The sequence below is a fragment of the Schistocerca piceifrons genome, chromosome 5, assembly GCF_021461385.2.
Source record: "Schistocerca piceifrons isolate TAMUIC-IGC-003096 chromosome 5, iqSchPice1.1, whole genome shotgun sequence".
NCBI lineage: Eukaryota > Metazoa > Arthropoda > Insecta > Orthoptera > Acrididae > Schistocerca > Schistocerca piceifrons.
The window spans coordinates 53,784,828-53,809,797 of NC_060142.1; the positions used below are offsets into that span (position 1 = coordinate 53,784,828).

Sequence of the window (24,970 nt, forward strand, 5' to 3'; positions counted from 1 at the left end):
CCGAAATATACGACGACGGCAGTACAATGTTGCACGGTCTTCCTAAAAAGCTTGCCCCCTCAATTTACACAGTAGGGTAAAGCGAGGAACAGCTTCACCTTTGTTCAAGAGATTGAATATTGAATTCCTGAGCGTCTCTGTCACTCTATCGTACGGTTTATGTACACTTGTTATAATACTTTTAAATTTGTTCGCTACCTACTGCAATGTCCACTTGATATGGAACCTTGAAATAGTGCTTCAGATAGGTCACCTCTACCATGGAAAAAGTCATTAAATTCGTGACAGGTCATCGATAGCGGTATGTTTCAGAACTCTGCTACAAACTCATGCCTAATGATACATATAAGTTTTTCTGTGGATCATTTTGGTGTCCTTCGTGTAGATGCGTTTGTCTTTGCGCTCTTGTGAAAGTGATTCAACAGCGAGAGCTCTTCCCACCTATGCACACATATACACTGCCGATGGCCGTCTGGAGTCAGTGTTGCAATGGCTGCATATACACTGAAGAGCCAAAGAAACTGGCACATCTGCCGAATATCGTGTAGGGCCCCACGAGCACGCAGAAGTGTCACAACACGACGTTGCATGGACTCGACTAATGTCTGAAGTAGTGCCGGAGGGAACTGACACCATGAATCCTGCAAGGCTGTCCATAAATCCGCGAGAGTACGAGGGGAGTGGAGATCAGAACAGCACGTTGCGAGGCATCTCAAACGTGCTCAATAACGTTCATGTCTGGGGAGTTTGGTGGCCAGCGGAAGTGTTTAAAGTCAGAAGAGTGTTTCTAAAGCTACTCTGTAGCAATTTTGGACGTATGTAGTTTCGCACTGTCCTGCTGGAATTTCCCAAGTCCGTCGGAATCCACAAGGGACATGAATGGATGCAGGTCACCAGACAGGATGCTCACTTACGTGTCACCTGTTGTCAGAGTCGTATCTAGACGTAACAGGCGGCCCATATCACTCCAACTGCACACGCCTCACACCATTACAGAGGCTCCACCAGCTTGAACAGTCCCCTGCTGACATGCAGTGTCCTTGGATTCATGAAATTGTCTCCGTACCCGTACACGTCCATCCATTCGATTCAATCTGAAACGTGTAGCTGCAGTAACCGATATAAAAAGTGCGCCAGACACTTGCTGACTTATATAGGCGTTGTTGGCCGCAGTTCCGTATTCTGCCTCTCTACATATATCTGTATCTGAACACCCATAACTACAGTATATCAGTTTCTCTGGCACTTCAGTGTATTTCGCGGTCTTGAGCAGCACTCTTTCAGTTACCAATAACGGCATCCGTTCCGTATATTTCGGAACTAGATAGTTCATCTTTTGATGTACATTTAGATTCATTATTCATTGGAAGTTTTTCTTTTTTTTTTTTTTTTTTTTTCTCTGAGCACTATGGGACTTAACATCTGTGGGCATCAGTCCCCTAGAACTTAGAACTACTTAAACCTAACTAACCTAAGGACATCACACACATCCATGCCCGAGGCAGGATTCGAACCTGCGACCGTAGCGGTCACACGGTTCCAGACTGAAGCGCCTAGAACCGCACGGCCACACGGGCCGGCGTTTTTCTTATGATTCTACTTTTCTTGTTTTCACTACCTTAGGTTACCGTACTGTCAGATCATAACTAAATACAGATCGAGATAAAATTGTCGTAAACAGACTATGGAGAGCAACTACAAACTGTCGAACTATAAGGAAGGATTGGAATTCACCGTCCCATTGACGATGGGGTCATCAGAGACGTTGTAGAATTGTCACCGGTGCGTTTACGATTGACCGACCACCACTTAGTTGAATGTAAGTACACAAACCACATCACAAGCTGCTATTGGCATTTGACTGAGGTAATTCGTATTAAAAAGAAGACACAATTCAGAGTAAGTGGCGACAGTACTTTTTGATTCTTTTCATAACAATTTTCGGTCTAGATTGAGAATACTTATTGCAGTAAAAAATAAGTAGCAAATCGATCACACCTTTATGCACGATCGCTGGTGAGTGTCTTACGGGAAGTCGTGTAAAGCACGCCAGATGCTATATGCCAGTGCAATAAGATTGATTCGTACTGTCATAAAGTTAAGTAGCGCAGCTGCGTTCAACAGTCGTACCATTGCAAATATGGGCCATACGAAACAGTGTTGTTAAGAAAGTCTAGAATTCGTTGAAACGTAAGTATTTTGCAGGGCCCATATAGACTTTGTCAAGGCACTTTGACCATCTGCCTCTATAAACAAGTGGCGGTTTTTTACAAGGCGTCTGTAAATCTGGTACCTCAGTCCTCATGACGAGTATGGTGAAAAACAGTCAATTCATGTTAATACTGTCTGTGTATAAATCCTTCTATGTTCACACACGTTTTCATTTCTGGTGCAATGTGAGGGTCGGCCGGAGTGACCGAGCGGTTCTAGGCACTACAGTCTGGAACCGCGCGACCGCTACGGTCGCAGGATCGAATCCTGCCTCGGGCATGGATGTGTGTGATGTCCTTAGGTTAGTTAGGTTTAAGTAGTTCTGAGTTCTAGGGGACTGATGACCACAGCAGTTTAGTCCCATAGTGCTCAGAGCCATTTGAACCATTTTTTGCTATGCGAGGCTTAAAAATAATAGCCTTCATATTTCCCGGTATGAAGGACTAGCTGGACTTTTGGAATTAAGTTCAGGCTAATAGGACTATAGATTTCCAATAGAAGATGGCAGTTGTGAAGTTTAATTTTAAACAGGCTACTGAAGTCAAAGACTGTTTTATTCACTACAACAGATGCATTCGCAATCCTGTTAAGAACAAAGCTCTTCCACAGAAGGTCGATGTTCAGTAAAAAACATTAACATGTATAAATAAAAAGTGGAAACGTGAATCGGAGGAACTGATTGTTCGTATGTACAGGTTTAGCTCGTTGATTGTTCGTATGCACAAATTTCGCTCGTTAGTAGGATTTTAGAAAATGTGGTTTGTTTAAGATTGTGAAAAAATGGTTAATGGGAAAAAAGAGAAGGCTTCTACAGTTGACATTCATTTACTCTGTGGTTCAAATACGGTTGGAAATTAGCGCCTGAACGACATCAAGGGAATTAGGAATCGCATTATCAGTTCCTTGTTAAAGGCAAACCATGAGCAATCTTTCCATTTTAGGACATCGGGGGCGTTATTTCAACTCCGCTCGTCTGAAGTGCAAGTCCAATGTTCTAATCTCTATCTCACTGAATCCAAGCTGGCCTGACAAGGCATGTTCAAAGAAAATCACCACGAATTGCGATTTGTGTTTAACTTAGTATGTGAAACATGGTATTTTTGACTGATTTTCGCTTACATCTAAGAGTGTCGGTGTGTACATATTTCTGGTTGTAAAACTTTCGAGAAGCAGTGTTTGGTGAAGAACCTAGGAATATACTACAACGCCTACACCGGCTCTTGTTGAAATTGCGAAAAGATGTGACAAATTACATCGTGCACCGAGGCGTTTAAGCAGTCGTTTGTTCATGCAGTTACTACGCACGTGGGACGGGAGGAGGCCTCGGTATGCGGTACAACGATAAGTACCGTTCGTCACGCACTTCACAGGGATCTGTCATAGTATAGAAGTAGCTGTAGACCGCCTAGCTGCAGCCATTATAGGGCTGACTGTTTCAGTGCAGAAACCCTCTACCGCCCCGCCATTACCCTCCCTTTTACACCCTTAAGTATAGTGAGTGTCAAATACGCCCTTGTCACCTGCATCGAAGTATCCGGGTATTAGCCTGAGCGCTGCAGTCTGGAACCGCAAGACCGCTACGGTCGCAGGTTCGAATCCTGCCTCGGGCATGGATGTTTGTGATGTCCTTAGGTTAGTTAGGTTTAACTAGTTCTAAGTTCTAGGGGACTAATGACCTCAGCAGTTGAGTCCCATAGTGCTCAGAGCCATTTTTTATTAGCCTGAGACGCCGAACGAATACCGTGATGTTTCACGAGAAAGCGTCAGACAAACCGTCCCATTTTGCCGAATGCGGACTCAAGGCCACACAGCTGCAGGTTGCTGCGACTGCGCGCACAAACAGGGGTTGGAAGGACCAAAGGCACAGGGTGTCTGCAAAGTAGGACGCCTCCCGTGCCGGACACTGCAAAATTTCACTGCGTCTGGCGCTCATTCTCATTAATCTTCGCTCCGGGTCAGTCTTGTAAGCAACTGCAACAGAAAACGTTGAACTCTTGAACGTCTCCTGGATTTAAGACAAATACTTTGAAACATGATGGGCAGGGGAATGAGACTGTTTCCACTGCGTTGTCACTCCTTTAACCGACAGTCATCATCAGCGATATCGTCATCATGAGGTGTTCTGCTTTCTGACAAGTTTCTGACACCGTTGTTGTCTCCTTCTGACGCTGTTGCAGACCAACTGCTTCGTAGTCTGGTGTCTTCCTGTTTTCACTTCATCCAGCATTTTTATTTTTCTTCTTCCGATCCTCTTCTGACCTTCAGCTATGCCTCTGAGAGCTGTTGCCAAACTTCCTTTCCCTTGGACTTTATGTCCCACCCAGTCGCTTTCATCTCTTCACCAGGTTTAGGAGAGTTCTTTCTTCATTTACCCTTTGCATTACTTCGCTGTTCTTCATATTGTCCTTTCGAATAACTGGCAATGACGATCAAAAAAGTCGAAATGATACTAACAACTTTTTCATACCATTCCATATGCCCTAAAATATAAAGATTTCTCATGGTGTACCTTTAACAATGAACTGAACTCTAATTCCCTCGATGTCGTTCAGGCGTTAATCTCCAATCTGATTTGGATCGCAGAATAAATGGATTCAAACAGTAGAAGCCTTTTTCCTTTTCCTATAAACAATTTTTTTCGCTATCGTAAACAAAACACATTTCCTGATATCATACTAAAGAACTAAAGCTGTATATACGAATAATCAATCTTAAGTAATTACCCCGAATCACATTACTCGTGTTAATGTCTTCACTTTCTTTTACTGACTGCCGACCTTGTTTGGAGGAGCTATTCCTAAATAGGGACCTCAACATAGCTGTTGTAGTGAATACTCAGAATCTGTTTTCAGTAGCCTTTTTAAAATTAAATTTCACAACTATCTTAACTTCGGAAGTCTATAGACGTATTTGTCTGAACTGAATTCCACAACTCCAGCTAGTCCTTCATACTAGGAAATATGATGGCTATTATTTTTAAGCCTCAGATTGCATCAGAAATGAGAGCATGTGTGAATATGGAAGGATTTATATACAGACAAAACTAACAGGTATTCACTAGTTTTCATCGTAATCATCACGACGAATGAGACATTTGTAGTAACAGTGTATCAGATTTATAGACGCTCTGTAAAAAGACTGCCATATGTTTATAGAGGCATGTGGTCAATGTGCCGTGACGAGGACTTTACGAGCCCTGTAAAGTTCTTACGTCCCAACGGATTCTAGAATTGGTCAACAACACTGATTCGCATCGCTCATATTTGCTGTGTTACAATTGTTGAGTGGAGGAGGGTTTCTTTTCATTATGCCGGTACGAATAAATCTTGTTGCACATGTATATAGCACCTATGCGTGCTTCACACGTATTCCCGTAACACTCACTACCGATCGTGCCTGAAGGTATGATCGATTTGCTACGAATGTATTATGTTGTTTCCGTGGTAGATGTGACCTATTCTGAAGTACTGTTCCAGGATTCCATATCAAGTAGACATGGCAGTAAACAGCGAACGAATTTACAGACGCTATGGGAGGATTATAACAAGTCTACATAGCCGTTACGACAACGTAACAGAGACGCTCAAAGAATTCAATAAGGAATCTCTTGAATAGAGGTGAAGGTGTTCCTCGCTTTACCCTGCTGTATAAATTTAGAGAACAAGATTTTGCGGAAGACGTGCACCATTCTACAGCCATCGTCGTATATTTCGAGAAACGATCTTGAGAGTAAGATGATGTACACTTGTGTGCTGAACTTAAGGACTTTCGAATGACGTGTCACTTCCAAGTAACATAGCTAGATGTAATTTGGGCCGTGTATAGAAAGAATTTGCAGAAGGTAACTGACAGAAATACGCAGTGATATGAACAGAAATTACACTTTTTTTCAAAGACAATAATTAGACTGAAGTCATCGTGATTGATGACGGTCCCATGGACAATGCAATGGACGGGACACGTTTCTTAATGCAGTATGTGATCACCGCGGGGGGCACGGCGTGCCCTGCAAGTCGTTTCTGTTCGTCTAAATGAGTGTTTCTTTCTGTTACATTCTGTACTGTACTTTAGAAGTACTTTCTATGAATGATCAATTTCATCGAGCTACGTTACTTGGCAGTGTGACAGATCATGCGAAAATTACTTCCGTTATTTATTTTTGCCCGCCGGTGTATATTGAGGCAGGTACTGAGGCCTGTAGAAAGTTACATTTCTCCCAAGCATAACACACGAATCCTACTCAAGTAGGACAGAGAATCGTTAATATTGGTACGAAGTACCCTCTGCCATGCACTGCTCAGTGACTGACACTGCAGATTACACTGCATATATGTAGATGCAGATCTAGGCGTGTGCTAAGTGGCCGCTCACATCCCATCAAGAGCTTCAAATGCCTTTAAAAGAACCTAGTTCTAGTAGAACATATGCTTCATTAGCAGGTGGAACCACGACGATGACTCATTTTCCCTTTGGCTTACCGTCACTGGTACTAGAGCTTCTTGTACTTCTCGTTATGGTACCTGTGTACCCAATCTGTTAGTGTCTAGAATGTATGTCCAAGTGTGAGAACGTTTTCTAAATGGTTGCGTAACGTGTATCCGAGGAAAGACCTGAGTATCAGCCGTCTATTCACACCAAGTTGGGAAACCACCTGAAAACCACATCTAGGCTGGCTGCCTCATTAGCTCTGTTCGTTAATCCGCGATGTGGATTGCATTCGGGGCTGGATCGCCTTCCCGAATCTCAGAAACTGCGCGTTAGCGCGCTCGGCTGTCCGTGCTGGTCATCACTGGTACTAGAGCGATCGTTGATGAAACGGTCACTTCGCTTTCATCAGTGTACGGGGTGTACGGAAAGACGCCGTGCAGTTGCAGCATAGATTGGAAAGGATGTCCTCGGGTGGCTATACATGTCTGAAAACGCTGAATTTCGTTGGAAAACAGTTTCTGCAGCTTGTAATACGATTCTCACGTACGCCGTTACTTCAGTTTTTAAGCCGCCATTGCTCCCCAAAGATAATAAGTCTGGTGGAGTTAGGTCACACGAGCGAAGGGGTCGTAACTCTAGATGACACGTTCCACGAACAATACTTCCAGAAAAAGGCGTATAGTGTGACCGGCTGTGTGCGCATTAGCGCCATCTTGTTGAAACCACGCGTAACTGTTTTCGTCTTTGTTTAGCTGGCCATTTCAATCGTGAATGATTAAACAATAACGTCCATTGTTCAAGGTTTCTTACAAAAATAAATAAAGCACTCATCGATCCGATGATTGTTTTGAACACCACAGTGCTCTACTATGTTTGGTCTGTCGTCGCCCCTCCGACCTTTGAATTGACTTACGCAGCCGGTTGCAGGGGACACACATTTTAACGTGGATTCGGAAAACGGTGCACCTCGGTACTTTTCACATCAGCAAACGCTATGAGAGGTGAAAGAAGTGATAAGTGACAGACCGAGAATCGAGCCCGAGACCTTTGTACTTGTCGTCTAACACTTTACCATTGAACCACTGAGCAGAAAACAAAGGTCCACTAATGTTCCGCCTGGATATTACCGCCCACACTCCAGTTTTCTCTTCATGCAACCCCATTTCAAGGATTCTTCGTTGACCGTAATCGCGTCTTCTGTGTGTTAACATGTCCAGAAAGATAGAAGCAGGTCTTGTCTGTATAAAAGGTGACATACAGAATATTAGTTGAATTCCTCTCAATAACAGATGTAAACCACTTTCAGTAACAGATTCGCTTATCACGATCCGCATCTTTCAATTCTTGCACTGCTGTCAGATTATACGGGAACAACTACAGTGTTTGGTTCGTCGCTTTATGCGCAATGGTAAGCCCGATATCCGTCTCGTGCGAACTTTCGAACTAGTTTCGCTGGCCTTTGCTGCATGGACTCATAAATATTCAACAACTTCTGTTCCTTTATGTGGTCTTCCAATTTGTTCGGCATCAAACACCGTCTCCGTCTCTTTCAGTTTCTCAACAGATCGACGAACGACATTACGATGAAGGTACAGCTGTTTTCGTGAATTTGTGAACAAATACGTCCTGCACTGAATATGTGTATTTATCGCCTTGTCCAAACATATGTTCAACAAGAGAAATACGTTTCTCACTCGAAAGTACCATAATTAAAAGACAAATTGAACATGTAACTGAACTAAAAAGTAAAATTTATGCGCAACAGTGGACTGAATTAAAAAATAAGCGCGTATCTATGAAAAAACAGCTGTTCCAACTTATGTTCTTCCATCTTTGTTTCGAACTTACGACGTAATCTACATCCATACTCCGTAGTCTAGTGCACAGCGACTTTCCAAAGACACTGGGCCGTTGTTCTTAGCACGCTGTGTTCTACTCAAAATCGATCTCACACACACACACACACACAAAGTTGAACGGACAAAGAAATAGTGTCCGTCTCAGGGCCAGGAGGCATCACGCTAATACCGCGTCAACACCGCCTCTGGTGCTGAAAATGGGCTCAGTTGGGCAAGGGAGATATTCTACCAGTTACTTCGGGTAAGCCATATAGAGCTGAAGCCATTCATTGATTATTGGATGTCGTAGAACAACCAGACTGCGAGAATGTCGGCTGCCACGTTTCACCCCTGTTCCAAATAGTCCCTGACATTTTCTCTAGAATTAAGGTCGTGTGATTAAGCTGCCGGTCGGGGTGTGATAGGGTGCCAGAAAGTTCGTCAAAACAAACGTTTGGACGCGGTCCTGTGAACATGGCTGTCGTCATTTTGGAAATCGGGAGAGTCCACACCATACTAGGAATGGAAAAAACCGATCAGTTAAAAACGATACCGGTCTTTTAGTTCTGAATAACCGCTATGTGTTTAATATTGGTTATAACAGGTTTTTTCAGTTTTTACGTGGTAAAAAGAAACCGACATATCAATGCGCTATAGCAGCAGTGCTAAAATATTTGGTTTTTAAAACGAGTTATGTTAATTCGTAAAATTCCCATTGCTTTGAAATATTGGATCAATATATAAATTGCGAAAAGAAATCAGAACTATTTTAATAACAATGCTTATACTTACAAAGTAGCATGAAACACATGGCATAAGAATCGGAACATCAGTGTAGAGTCAATAAGGTAGGGTCGCCTTGTGGCATGCATTGTCCATTAGATGGTGCGCTTGTACCTGCAGTGTGCAAGAGTTAATGTTGAAACAAACATCCTGATATATGTTCGTGCCAACCAAAAAGATTGAAACCAAAAGGTACGAGAAACACCATTATACAGTGAAGAGCGAAAGAAACTGGTACAACTGCTCAGTATCGTGTAGGGCCCTCGCGAGCACGCAGAAGTGCCGCAACACGACATGGCATGGGCTCGACTAATGTCTGAAGTAATGCTCGACGGAATTAACACCATGAATCCTGCAGGGCTGCCCATAAATCCCAAGAGTAGGAGGGGGTGCAGATCTTTTCAGAACAGCACGTTCCAAGGCATCCCAGATATGCTCAATAATGTTCATGTCTGGGGAGTTTGGTGGCCAGCGAAAGTGTTTAAACTCAGAAGAGTGTTCCTGGAGCCATTCTGTAGCATTCCTGGACGTGTGAGGTGTCGCATTGTCCTGCTAGAATTGTCCAAGTCCGTCGGAATGCACGAATGCAGGTGATCAGAAACGACGCTTACGTACGTGTCACCTGTCAGAGTCGTATCGGGACATTAGGGGTCCATATGACTCCAACTTCACACACCCCACACCATTACAATGCTTCCCCCAGCTTGACAGTCCCCTGCTGACATGCAGGCTCCATGGATACATGAGGTTGTCTCCGTATACGTACACGTCCATCTGCTCCATGCAATTTGAAACGAGACTCGTCTGCCGAGGCTACATGTTTGCAGTCATCAACAGTCCAATGTCGGTGTTTACGGGCCCAGACAAGGTGTAAAGCTTTGTGTCGTGCAGTGATCAAGTGGGTGTTCGGCTCCGAAAGCCCGTATCGATGATTTTTCGGTAATGGTTCGCGCGGCGACACTTGCTGGTGGCTCTTCATTGAAATCTGCAAAAAACTGCGGAAGGGTTGCACGTCTGTCACGTTGAACGATTCTCTTCAGTCGTCGTTGGTCCCGTTCTTGCAGGATCTTTTCCGGCCGCAGCGGTGTCGGACATTTGATGTTTTCCCGGATTCCTGATATTCACGGTACATTCGTGAAATGGTCGTACGGGAAAATACCCACTTCATCGATACTTAAATCTTGATAACCTACCATTGTAGCAGCAGTAACCGATCTAACAACTGCGCCAGACACTTGTTGTCTTATATAGACGTTGCCGACTGCAGCGCCGTATTCTGCCTGTTTACGTATCTCTGTAATTTAATACGCACGCCTATACCAGTTTCTTTGGCTCTTCAGTGTAATATCACACAGCTGTCGTCGGAGAGAACTGCACTCCCCACAAACTGCAGGTTAAACACTTCATTCGGCCATCAATGCAATCGACGCCTTGTGTCATTTGAAAGAAGGAAAAATTGCACTTCGTCGGACCAAGCTGCATGCCTCCAGTCAGTGTAGTCGAGTTTACAAGTTGTTTAGCCCAATGAAAACGTTCAGTTCTCTAAGCTGCTATGAGCAATGGCCTTTTGCGAGATATCCGACTCCAAATGTCCAATGCATGCAGTTTCCTTCAGAATATTTGCTTCGAAAGTGGATGACATGGACCTATAAATTATGATATCCCTGTCGCTCTTGTAACTGACTGTCGTTGACAAGACGTGACTCTCGTCTATGGTCTCTGCCGTGTTACCTGACTGCCATTCCTTGTAGATATGCTCTCCAGTCTGCTCTGGTAAAACAAATCGGTCAGTTTCAATCATGAAGAGCTCATAAACACTCCAAACACGAGGGCTTGCTTCTGCATTTCTATTACGTATTCCATTCGACCGGCAGATACACACTTTTCCACTGCCATGGTTTGCGTTCGTCAGGAATGTAGGGTCACATGGGCATGCTAGCATTTCTCCGCTATCTATAGCCATAGTGCCTCCAGAGCGTGCTCTTCTATGGTGGTGGGGAGGATGGGGTGGGGAGGGGGGGGGGGGAGGAGGAGGTGCTGTGAGCTTAAAACGGCTTTTAGCGATCTTAACCTTGTAGTACCCTCGGTTACATATAGGCCTGTGTAAAATATAGTTTGTATGGATTTTCTGGTGTTAAGCCCGTGCTAGTTCACCAGTGCCCACTGCTACACACTTATACAACCCGCACAGTGCATTCTGTGACCATGACTGGAACTATTGTGGAAATATTATCTTTGGCCATATTTGTAACTTCTTAGGTGACCCAGTATAGAAGTTGGTTTCCATTATATCGTGCAGGGTACCTGAGATCCATTGTTAATGTGCGTAATATGTTTTTAGTCAGTATATATTAAATATTTGCCGGCCGGGGTGGACGAGCGGTTCTAGGCGCTACAGTCTGGAACCGCGTGACCGCTACGGTCGCAGGTTCGAATCCTGCCTTGGGCATGGTTATGTGGGATGTCCTTAGGTTAGTAAGGTTTAAGTAGTTCTAAGTTCTAGGGGACTGATGACCTCGGAAGTTAAGTCCCATAGTGCTCAGAGCCATTTGAACTATTAAATATTTTCTTTTTCAAATAGCCACTAGTGGGCAAATTATTTCATTTCCTTTGGTTCTGTGTACTGGAAAATACATGAAATGTAGAAAGGTTGTTACATATATGTAACAGTGGACATGGTTATGTTTATGAATGAACGTCTCTGTGACGACCAGGTGTTTTATTTTAAGTTAACGACAGATGACTTTCTTGGCCTTCTAAATAATCCCGATGAAAGTGATTTCACTGTGACGATGACGAAGAATTACCGAATAACTCTAGCAATTTGACGGAGGGTAAACTTCCTTTGCTGCAGTGGTGTTGTAAGAGTCAGCTGGTTTTGATTCTGTAAGTTCTGAGAATGTTCTAGAAGGTACAGTATTTTCAGTGATCGATGGTGACTTTATTCCAGCCCGCATCTCGTGGTCGTGCGGTAGCGTTCTCGCTTCCCACGCCCGGGTTCCCGGGTTCGATTCCCGGCGGGGTCAGGGATTTTCTCTGCCTCGTGATGGCTGGGTGTTGTGTGCTGTCCTTAGGTTAGTTAAGTTTAAGTAGTTCTAAGTTCTAGGGGACTGATGACCGTAGCAGTTAAGTCCGATAGTGCTCAGAGCCATTTGAACCATTTGAACTTTATTCCAGAAATCCATCCATTTGTGCAGCTTACATCGGATGAACCTGAAGTCACGCCCACGCCTTTGCAGTATTCCATATCTCTAGTGACACGTGAAATGCTGAAAGTGAGACCAACCAACTAATATTTATTGTGCTCAGAAACAGGGTACAATTATTGACATTACTATACGAAACTTCCTGGCAAATTAAAACTGTGTGCCGGACGGTCCCGAGTTCGAGTCTCGGTCCGGCACACAATTTTAATTTGCCAGGAAGTTTCGTATCAGCGCACACTCCGCTGCAGAGTGAAAATCTCATTCTGGACATTACTATAGCTGAGCTAGTGCAGCTTATATGTGTGTATATGGGAATGGGCTTGGCACAGATGGCTAATAAAGGATTTTATTTGGAAAAATATATGGTGTATAATCTAGTTTCTGATATAACAGCTCGAATCTGCTTTAACAGCTAGTGTCCCTGTTGTGTTCCCAGGGCTACGTTACTGCTACTGAACTGATGAAGAAAGAGGATACGTTACGGAAAATTCAACCATGGCTTACTATGTTCGCACAAGCCTGTCTGAGAAAAATGGCTGAGCAGCATCAGTGTTGACGAAATAATGATCTCTCTCAAAGGACACAGTAATGTTCAACAATATACTATGTGATTAAAAGAACCCGAACACCCCCAAAAACACACGTTTTTCGTAATAGGTGCATTTTGCTGCCACCTATTGCCAGGTACTCTATATCAGCGACCTCAGTAGTCATTACACATCGTGAGAGAGCAGAATGGGGCTCACCGCGGAACTCACGGACTTCGAACGTGGTCAGGTGATTGGGTATCACTTGTGTCATACGTCTGTAAGCGAGATTTCCACACTCCTAAACATCCCTAGGTCCACTGTTTCCGATGTGGTACTGAAGGGGAAACGTGAAGAGACACGTACAGCACAAGCGTACAGGCCGACCTCACCTTTTGACTGACAGAGACCGCCGACAGTTGAACAAGGTCGTAATGTGTAATGTGATAAGTGGGAAAACGTTGTGTGGAGTGAGGAATCACGGTACAGAATGTGGCGACCTGATGGCAGGGTGTGGGTATGGCGAATGCCTGGTGAACGTCATCTGCCAGCGTGTATAGTGCCAACAGCAAACTTCGGGGCGATGGTGTTATGGTGTGGTCGTGTTTTTCATGGAGGGGCTTACACCCCTTGTTGTTTTGCGTGACACAATCACAGCAGAGACCTACATTGATGTTTTAAGCAATTTCTTCCTTCCCGCTGTTGAAGAGCAATCCGTGAATGATGATTGCATCTTTCATCACGATCGAGCACCTGTTCATAATGCACGGCCTGTTGCGGAGTGGTTACACAACAATAACATCCCTGTAATGCACTGGCCTGCACAGAGTCTTGACCTGAATCCTATAAAACACCTTTGGGATATTTTGGAATATCGACTTCGTGCCAGGTGTCACCGACCGACATTGATACCTCTCTTCAGTGTAGCATTCCTTAAAGAATGGGCTGCCATTCCCCAAGAAACCTTCCAGCACCTGGTTGAAGGTATGCGTGTCAGAATGGAAGCTGTCATCAAGGCTAAGGGTGGGCCAACACCATACTGAATTCCATCATTACCGATGGAGGGCGCCATGAACTTTTAAGTTATTTTCAGCCAAGTGTCCGGATACTTTTTATCACATAGTGTGTATCGAAAACAAGGCAACGAGGTGGGGCTTCAAACTGTGGGCTAGAGCCAGTTCCTCAGGATATCTGTGAGACTTTGACGACTACCAAAGCGCTGTTTCTAAGGCAACAAATCATGTAAGTAGAAGATGTCTTGTATACAACGTTGTGATGAAACTAAGTGAACCATAGGAAGGCAATGTTTTTTTTTTAGGATTTATGCAGACAATTTCCACACATTTTGGCGTGTTGCTCAGGACCTGATGAAGAGGGATGTGCATGATACAGGCGCAATAAGAGCTGCAAGCAATGTAGTGTTCCTTGCAAAAAACAGATGAAAGCGCAATGATGCGTTACTGTAGTTTTACAGGTTGACACAGCGGGCAAGTTCTCCATTATGAATGGTACGACAAGTGTATTACATTGTTATCTTCAGTGGTCGGTGTATAGCCAAAGAACATTGCAGAAAGACGGTATAAGACTAAGAAAGAGCATACTCTTGTGACAAGACCACATTTGCTCAAATGTACAAACGTAATACAGGAGGAGAAGGTCTTGATCATAAAATCAAGGACGTGTTCCTTGTATATCCTCTGGCACATAGTAACAATAGCGGTTGTCAATACCTAGCTGAAATATGGAAAAGACTGCGAAGCCCTGCCTGGAAAGAGTTACGAGCTAATTTTCTAAAGTAATAAAACTGCTCTGAGTAGCTGACTGAAATAAAACGACGACTCCAAGGCCTTGTCTGAAAAGCCGTTTCAACCTAATCTAGCAAGTGTATTGATATATGCTGGACAGTGAAGATGCGACAGGGAACATACAACTTCTGAAGATATGTCCAAAATATTCAAGAAACCTGTTTCTACAGTAAATCTAGTGTTAGTACGCCAAAAGGATAAAACTGACAATTTTCCTCTGTGGAATAAGAAAAGGGAAAAGTACAGAAGTTGGAAGAAACAAAACAGCCCAGTTCTTTCGTTCAGTGTCAAAAAATACGTTTTTCTTTGATTCCACAACGATAGAAACTACCCCAGGAATTACACTATTATAGGACTGTGTGTAAATAACTTTGTTGTTATGGATAAAATAGAGGGAAACATTCCACGTGGGAAAAATATATCTAAAAACAAAGATGATGTGACTTACCAAACGAAAGCGCTGGCAGGTCGATAGGCACACAAACAAACACAAACATACACACAAAATTCAAGCTTTCGCAACCAACGGTTGCTTCATCAGGAAAGAGGGAAGGAGAGGGAAAGACGAAAGGATGTGGGTTTTAAGGGAGAGGGTAAGGAGTCATTCCAAAAGGTAAGTCTTTCCGCTCCTGGGATTGGAATGACTCCTTACCCTCTCCCTTAAAACCCACATCCTTTCGTCTTTCCCTCTCCTTCCCTCTTTCCTGATGAAGCAACCGTTGGTTGCGAAAGCTTGAATTTTGTGTGTATGTTTGTGTTTGTTTGTGTGTCTATCGACCTGCCAGCGCTTTCGTTTGGTAAGTCACATCATCTTTGTTTTTAGATATAACTTTGTTGTTACATTATTAGACGTGCTTTAGTAATAAAATTATTCAGAATGCAGAGTTTGATTATACATTTGTCTTACCCACGGCGATACCGTACCCTGAACCCCAATCTCACACATGTGTACCATATTGTAAAAATCCGGCCAGGTGTGAGTAGCACTCGGTCGCTGGGGGTTCCCCGTGCAAACTTGATTTTGTATGTGGACAGTTCATCTGTTCCGTGAATTGAGGATCTGGACTATTTTTGCCTGTTATCGACACTGATACTGGCGGGATATTGGTCCCACGGACTGTTGTCTAGACAGACACCAGTATACGCATGATGTAGGAAACGCGTAACATAAATGTCGAACGCAAAGTAATTCATTTATCGGCCAGTTTCTGTCCAGAACAATGTTCACCGTTCTCAAAAATGCAATATCCTCTGGCACATAGTAATAATAGTTATAAACCAACCATTACATGTCATAGTTCCGCTTGAATTAAATTATGTACCTTCAATTTCCATAAATTTATGATACGTAACGCTGGTTTTGTAACTACATATTTGACTGCCGTCAACAAGGTCCTGGACTGAAACCGGTCGGTACATAAACTGCACTTAAATCGGTATCTATGTTATGCGTTTCTCACACTATCGAGAATGTTTTAATTTCATGTTTGAAGTGGGGTAACAAATGGCAAAAGACACATTTTTTTGTATTGTATAACTATAAATTAACGATTTTCTGATTTTTTTATCTTTACTTGAACTCAGAAGAAACCATTCTTCTTGCTATATTTCATGATTCTCCGTCAAGGGAACGTACACTATTGGTTTTAATGAGTGAGTTTGCGAGTATCAAAATGTGTGGCATAAATTGCCGTATCTTTTGACTGAATTGGTTCAGAAGCACAAAACTTTTAAAGCAGCAAGGGATTTTAGACCTTAGTACGTGACATAAATTTCACACTGATACGTCTACCCGTTCCTGAGAAAAAAAGGTCTTCACAGACGGAGGGACAGACAGAAAACAAAGGACACACATTTTTTTCATTGTGATATAATTACAAATTAACAATTTTTGGATTTTTCCTTTGGCTGTAGTCTGAAACCTTATTCGCAAAGTTCACGATTCAGGTCAACGGGAAGTATCCTTTACGTTTTGACGAGTGAGCTTGCAACTGTCAAAATGCGTGATATAAATTGCCGTCTCTTTTGATTGCATTGACTTCGATGCTGACGTTTATCGTACCGCAAAGGCAGCATAGAACTACGAATTCGACGTAAATTTCAACGTGATAAGTCTACCCATTCCTGAGGAGAAGTGGGTCTCACGAACAAAGAGAGTGTCTTGTAACAAATGAAAAATATTTTTTTTTAGTGTGATATGATTACAGACGTCGTTATCAGGAGAAAGAAAACTGGCGTTCTACGGATCGGAGCGTGGAATATCAGATCCCTTAATCGGGCAGGTAGGTTAGAAAATTTAAAAAGGGAAATGGATAGGTTAAAGTTAGATATAGTGGGAATTAGTGACGTTCGCTAGCAGGAGGAACAAGACTTTTGGTCAGGTGATTACAGGGTTATAAATACAAAATCAAATAGGGGTAATGCAGGAGTAGGTTTAATAATGAATAAAAAAAATAGGAGTGCGGGTTAGCTACTACAAACAGCATAGTGAACGCATTATTGTGGCCAAGATAGACACAAAGCCCATGCCTACTACAGTAGTACAAGTTTATATGCCAACTAGCTCTGCAGATGATGAAGAAATTGATGAAATGTATGACGAGATAAAAGAAATTATTCAGGTAGTGAAGGGAGACGAAAATTTAATAGTCATGGGTGCCTGGAATTCGTCAGTAGGAAAAGGGAGAGAAGGAAACATAATAGGTGAATATGGATTGGGGGGAAGAAATGAAAGAGGAAGCCGCCTTGTAGAATTTTGCACAGAGCATAACTTAATCATAGCTAACACTTGGTTCAAGAATCATGAAAGAAGGTTGTATACCTGGAAGAATCCTGGAGATTCTAAAAGGTATCAGATAGATTACATAATGGTAAGACAGAGATTTAGGAACCAGGTTTTAAATTGTAAGACATTTCCAGGGGCAGATGTGGATTCTGACCACAATCTATTGGTTATGAACTGCAGATTGAAACTGAAGAAACTGCAAAAAGGCGGGAATTTAAGGAGATGGGACCTGGATAAACTGAAAGAACCAGAGGTTGTAGAGAGTTTCAGGGAGAGCATAAGGGAACAATTGACAGGAATGGGGGAAAGAAATACAGTAGAAGAAGAATGGGTAGCTCTGAGGGATGAAGTAGTGAAGGCAGCAGAGGATCAAGTAGGTAAAAAGACGAGGGCTAATAGAAATCCTTGGGTAACAGAAGAAATATTGAATTTAATTGATGAAAGGAGAAAATATAAAAATGCAGTAAATGAAGCAGGCAAAAAGGAATACAAACGTCTCAAAAACGATATCGACAGGAAGTGCAAAATGGTTAAGCAGGGATGGCTAGAGGACAAATGTAAGGATGTAGAGGCTTGTCTCACTAGGGGTAAGATAGATACTGCCTACAGGAAAATTAAAGAGACCTTTGGAGATAAGAGAACCACTTCTATGAATATCAAGAGCTCAGATGGCAACCCAGTTCTAAGCAAAGAAAGGAAGGCAGAAAGGTGGAAGGAGTATATAGAGGGTTTATACAAGGGCGATGTCCTTGAGGACAATATTATGGAAATGGAAGAGGATGTAGATGAAGATGAAATGGGAGATAAGATACTGCGTGAAGAGTTTGACAGAGCACTGAAAGACCTGAGTCGAAACAAGGCCCCGGGAGTAGACAACATTCCATCAGAACTACTGATGGCCTTGGGAGAGCCAGTCATGACAAAACTCTACCATCTGGTGAGCAAGATGTATGAGACAGTCGAAATACCCACAGACTTCAAGAAGAATATAATAATTCCAATCCCAAAGAAAGCAGGTGTTGACAGATGTGAAAATTACCGAACTATCACTTTAATAAGTCACAGCTGCAAAATACTAACGCGAATTCTTTACAGACGAATGGAACAACTGGTAGAAGCGGACCTCGGGGAAGATCAGTTTGGATTCCGTAGAAATGTTGGAACACGTGAGGCAATACTAACCTTACGACTTATCTTAGAAGAAAGATTAAGAAAAGGCAAACCTACGTTTCTAGCATTTGTAGACTTAGAGAAAGCTTTTGACAACGTTAACTGGAATACTCTCTTTCAAATTCTGAAGGTGGCAGGGGTAAAATACAGGGAGCGAAAGGCTATTTACAATTTGTACAGAAACCAGATGGCAGTCATAAGAGTCGAGGGGCATGAAAGGGAAGCAGTGGTTGGGAAAGGAGTGAGACAGGGTTGTAGCCTCTCCCCGATGTTATTCAATCTGTATATTGAGCAAGCAGTAAAGGAAACAAAGGAAAAATTCGGAATAGGTATTAAAATTCATGGAGAAGAAGTAAAAACTTTGAGGTTCGCCGATGACATTGTAATTCTGTCAGAGACAGCAAAGGACTTGGAAGAGCAGTTGAACGGAATGGACAGTGTCTTGAAAGGAGGATATAAGATGAACATCAACAAAAGCAAAACGAGGATAATGGAATGTAGTCAAATTAAATCGGGTGATGCTGAGGGGATTAGATTAGGAAATGAGACACTTAAAGTAATAAAGGAGTTTTGCTATTTAGGGAGTAAAATAACTGATGATGGTCGAAGTAGAGAGGATATAAAATGTAGACTGGCAATGGCAAGGAAATCATTTCTGAAGAAGAGAAATTTGTTAACATCGAGTATAGATTTAAGTGTCAGGAAGTCGTTTCTGAAAGTATTTGTATGGAGTGTAGCCATGTATGGAAGTGAAACATGGACGATAACCAGTTTGGACAAGAAGAGAATAGAAGCTTTCGAAATGTGGTTCTACAGAAGAATGCTGAAGATAAAGTGGGTAGATCACGTAACTAATGAGGAGGTATTGAATAGGATTGGGGAGAAGAGAAGTTTGTGGCACAACTTGACTAGAAGAAGGGATCGGTTGGTAGGACATGTTTTGAGGCATCAAGGGATCACAAATTTAGCATTGGAGGGCAGCGTGGAGGGTAAAAATCGTAGAGGGAGACCAAGAGATCAATACACTAAGCAGATTCAGAAGGATGTAGGTTGCAGTAGGTACTGGGAGATGAAGAAGCTTGCACAGGATAGAGTAGCATGGAGAGCTGCATCAAACCAGTCTCAGGACTGAAGACCACAACAACAACAATGATTACAGATTAACAATCTTCAGATCTCGTCCTTTGGTTGTAGTGTGAAACATTGCTTGTTGGCAAATTTCATGACTCTAAGACAACGAGAAGCACCCTATAGGTTTTGATGGGTGAGTTTCAAAATATGTGACATAAATGGGAGTATCTTTTGATTGAATTCACTTAGAAACTTCACTATTTTACATCGCCAAGAGGCCGTATATCTTAATATGTGACATAAATTTCAGCTTGATTCATGTACTCGTTCCTGAGAAAAAGGATTTTGAAAAGCCAAACAGACAGACGGCCAACAGGAAGTGATCAATAACTTTGTCTTGGAACTCTTCCATTTGGCCCTTGTTTGCACAGAAAAACAAATATCAGAAACCGAGTCCGCCTTGATGCAAAACACTTTGTTATTTATTTACTTGTTTATTCCCGAAACTAGTTTCGGCGACAAATATCGCGAACATCAGTGTGTTTTTTTTTATCTAAAACATGCGGAAAATAGCGTAATTATACAAACACAGTAACACATTATTACATTTTTACTATTCGTTTTTTTGAAATAGTTTTCTTTGGATACTTTTATACTAAGAACCTTCAACATCGCAGCGCGTCAGCAATCGTTGTTTAATATATTAAAAAACTAGAAACCCGCCTCGACTGCGAAAAAAGCACCTAGTGTCAACCTAGGTTTCGGCGTAGATACCCACACCTTCTTCACAAGTGTCTAAGAAGACCTTTGTCAATGATTAAAAGAACGCCATAGCTATACATTCATAAACGGAAAAAAGTAAAACACAAACAGTACATATGTAAAAAGTCTAAACCGTTACTTAACTTGATTGTGTAACCTCCACCTCACACCGGCCTATGTTCGATGGGCCATGACCCGCCATAAACTCAATGTGAGGTGGAGGTTACACTATTAAGTTGAGTAGTGGTTTAGACTTTGTACACATGTACTGTTTGTGTTTTCCCTTTTATTCGTTTATAAATGTATAGCTATTGTGTTCTTTTAACCATTGACAAAGGTCTTCTTAGGCACTTGCGGGTTTTATTGTTCTGAAGAAGGTGTAGTTATCTACGCCGAAACCTAGGTTAACACTAGGTGCTTTTTTCGCAATCGAGGCGGGTTTCTAGTTTTGTTAACTTTCATAATACCTTATTTATGGTATGTTATGGCATTTTTTTCAGGGTAGCAATGTTAACCCTGGTGCTGTGGTGGTGTAATGGTCAGCATTGGTGCCTCGCAAGCACGAAGACCTGGGTTCGAGTCCCGGCCGCAGCACAAATTTTAATCCGTTTCTTCTGCTTAAATCATTATCACAGATTATTGTCGCTGTTTGCGACATATTTTCTGTGATCATGTAAAGGTTCCGATTATACCGATTGATGTACGGAACCGTAAAAAGACTTAGAAATGGAAAAAAAAACGCTATAGTTGTTCATTTTTCGTCTGTTAACTACAGTCTACAATAAATATTAATTGCTATGGGTCCTAGGGGGACGCCTTTTGTGATATAATAACTTATCTGTACCTTTATCGGGTCTCTGGAGCCGCTTCTCGTTCGCAGCGTCAGGAGTTTGTAGTAGTTGCGCGGCCGTGGTTGTGGGAGGAGAAGCCGGCAGGCGGTCTTCCGGAGCGCGGCGCCTGCTGACTCGTCGGCGTCCCGGGCTGACGCAGCCGCACTGCTCCCTCGCGTGGGACCCTGGGCGCACAGTGTCCTCTCCCAGCGACAGGCGACGCCGCGCCGCGCCTGCCGGCTGCTGCGGCCTCAGCAGCCACACACTCCAGGCCAGGTCACTCTGCTCCTCTGACGTGAGCCGCGGCGAGCGCGACTGTAACGCCTCCACACTCATGTGATACCACGTTTGTTCTGGCGGCACTTAACAAATGCTCAGAACAGTGTCCTAGACTTTCTGTCACTGCGTACCAATATAAATCCCGGCCGGAGTGGCCGAGCGGTTCTAGGCGCTTCAGTGTAGAACTGTGCGACAGCTACGGTCGTAGGTTCGAATCCTGCCTCGGGCATGGGCGTGTGTGGTGTCCTTCGGTTAGTTAGGCTAAAGTAGCTCTAAGTTCTAGGGGACTGATGACCTCAGATGTTAAGTCCCATAGTGCGCAGAGCCAGTTCAACCAACCACTATAAATTTTTCACCTTCTAAAGAAACGCTGAGATGAGAAAGACTGGGGGCGGGGCTTGCCGGAAGCTGAGCGACGGCTGCTGCGGTGATGAGGAACGGTGGGAGGGGAATAATTTTCCCATCTCGCTCATAATTGACAACACGTGGTTTTTGCGTCGTGTCGATCTATTTCTGTGTACGGTAGAAATGTGACACACCCAGGCAATGAGGTTTCGTGGAAGTATTCCTTTACGTAGTTGTTCGTGTTTACATATCGTATTAATTTGTAGCAAATAATATGAAATTAAATTCAGCCGCTTATCATACAAATATTCAACTAGTAAAAGAGGGATGACATTTGAAATATTTATTAAAATTTTATGCTACCTTTCACAATTGCTGTTAGGTGTTGCTTTAGGCTGTTTAATTGCGTCCTTGGACGTAGAAGTTTTCTGGCTTAAAAATCTGTTCGTGGTTAATCAAGTTCAACTTCGCATCACAACCATAGTAGCCAAGAACTGTTGTTGTGGTCTTCAGTCCTGAGACTGGTTTGATGCAGCTCTCCATGCTACTCTATCCTGTGCAAACTTCTTCATCTCCCAGTACTTACTGCAACCTACATCCTTCTGAATCTGGTTAGAGCATTTCTTGGTCTCCCTATACGATTTTTACCCTCCACGCTCCCCTCCAATGCTAAATTTGTGATCCCTTGATGCCTCAGAACGTGTCATACCAACCGGTCCCTTCTTCTTGTCAAGTTGTGCCACAAACTCCTCTTCTCCCCAATTCTATTCAATACCTCTTCATTAGTTATGTGGTCTACCCAGCTAATCTTCAGCATTCTTCTGTAGCACCACATTTCGAAAGCTTCTATTCTCTTCTTGCCTAAACTATTTATCGTCCACGTTTCACTTCCATACATGGCTACACTCCATACAAATACTTTCAGAAACGACTTCCTGACACTTAAATGAATACTCGATGTAAACAAATTTCTCTTCTTCAGAAACGCTTTCCTAGCCAGGAACCAGCCCACTGTAATACGCACACTCCTGTTCCAGACGCAGTACTTTGTATATGATGCCATTTAACGTAAGCACAACAAAGCGACAATAACAACAATGAAACATTCAGTATGTAATGACTACTGCAGTGCCATACGCTGGTATATCGCGTATTTTGACAACAGTTTCAAAGCGGTATGAAAATTTCCGAATAACCATCGACAAGAGCCGATCAAAATATCGCGCACCATCAAAATAAGATAAATCATTTCGCGACTGAGGCAGCGACTAGAGAGAATACAGTCCGACCTTCTTCTATCCTGCCTACAGTCAGAAATAGACATCCTGCGGTAAATCCATTTTCTGCAATACTGTACAGATGCTACTTTTATCAATCAGTTTTCTCTCTATCATTTTACTTTAAAAATAACGTCATGTAAAACTTTGTTTTTTTTTTCCTAACATCAGTATGCGTTTCGTTCACTTGTACGCGAACCATCTGAAAAGTCCTTGCGCGCCACCGTGTACCACCGTATGGGAACCCCTGGCCAAGAGCATTAAAGCACAGAAAACCAGAAAAAACTCCGAAATTTGGAGTCATTGACACTCGTATGCGACATAAATCACCCAAGAGCAGGGCAGGGCGAATGTTTCGACAATAACTACCACTCGTGCTGGTGGAACGTCAAGAAAATCATCAAACGAACGTCTTTCACAGATCGCGAGACAAAAATCAACAGACAATGTGTGTAAACTGTGTCCTTTATGGTGCCGTATTTTAACTGGCCAGTGTACTAGGCCAGTGTTGTCAATACACCGCGCGGATTCTATGCGACTGTGACTCAGCTGCCGGACTGCCGAGCTGCATGAAACCAGTCTTTTGACTGAAGACCATAACATACGAAATATTTTCTTGTTGAATTCCTCCACAAAGTAAAGGAAGGAAAAAAATTATCGTTTAATACATTTTCGCTGTTCATACAGTAAAACTTCAACATCAGGCATGACGTTTTAATTTATCACTTCTTTTCTACTAACTATGGTATTCGGAACAGGTTTGCAGACGGTATCCACATACACCACTGAATGTACCTCTAAATGTCATATCACTGTACCATACATAGTCTGGGAGATATGACTTCATAAACATTGAGATGCTTTCCTTAAAGTTACTTCAGAGGACTGGAGATGGGAGTTTGGGGTTAATAGTACTTACATTACCCACCGATGAGGAAACAGAGTTTTGAAAAAATGGAATATTCATACGAACGTTCTCGTTGGAGATTTTATACAATTTTCGTACAGGCCTAACATGACAGCGGCAGCTTCGTTACACTTTTACCAGTCAGTCATCTTCAGAAAACACTACTTACAACTGATCTGCAGAATCTAGCCGTGGTCGTGCTCGCACCAGCTATGAGTTTCGTGAAGGTCGTTCACAATCGTTTGCTGTTGAGATACTAACGGTGTGAACAACATGACAGAAGAGGACCGGCATATGACTTAACGTGAAATAGAGGAGCCATTAGCTACATTTTTTACATAAAAGATACAGAAGATCTGTTCCCTCTGTATTTCACTCAACTAGACCGAAGCTCAGAAACAGACCTGTGCCAGCTGATGTAAGGAAATGCTCAAAAAATCCCACCCAGGAAATAATAAATCCGTATCCTAATAGTAGACGAAATGTTGATATACTCTCACGATATCGAAAACAACGCAGCGATCAACTTTTCTGAATTTTTCGTGATGAACCTAAACCAATAAAAGTGGTTCCTTTGTGAAATACTTCCGAAGAAATGATGGCTTCATTCTTTATGAGTGAAAAAGAGAAACACACGACTTTGGTGCAATATTCTAAATATTTATTATTTTATACAACGGTTTTCGTCTGTTACGCCATCGTTAGGCCTGATAAAAAGACCTCCCGTGTTTGGACAAGCCACTGTG

General features: G+C 42.7%; 1 protein-coding gene and 1 non-coding gene across 2 annotated transcripts in view; one reads left to right on the forward strand and one right to left on the reverse strand.

Moving 5' to 3' along the window:
- The window catches only part of LOC124798730 (proline-rich protein 36-like), a 111,294-nt gene extending 89,542 nt beyond the window's left edge, over positions 1–21,752 (reverse strand). Inside the window, exon 1 of the mRNA XM_047262257.1 lies at positions 21,431–21,752. Coding sequence (XP_047118213.1) covers positions 21,431–21,752 — 322 coding nt within the window. The remainder of the gene's footprint in view (positions 1–21,430) is intronic.
- Trnaa-cgc lies at positions 21,108–21,180 on the forward strand. Its single transcript has one exon. It is a non-coding gene; the product is annotated as a tRNA-Ala (tRNA).
- Positions 21,753–24,970: the final 3,218 nt, after the last annotated feature.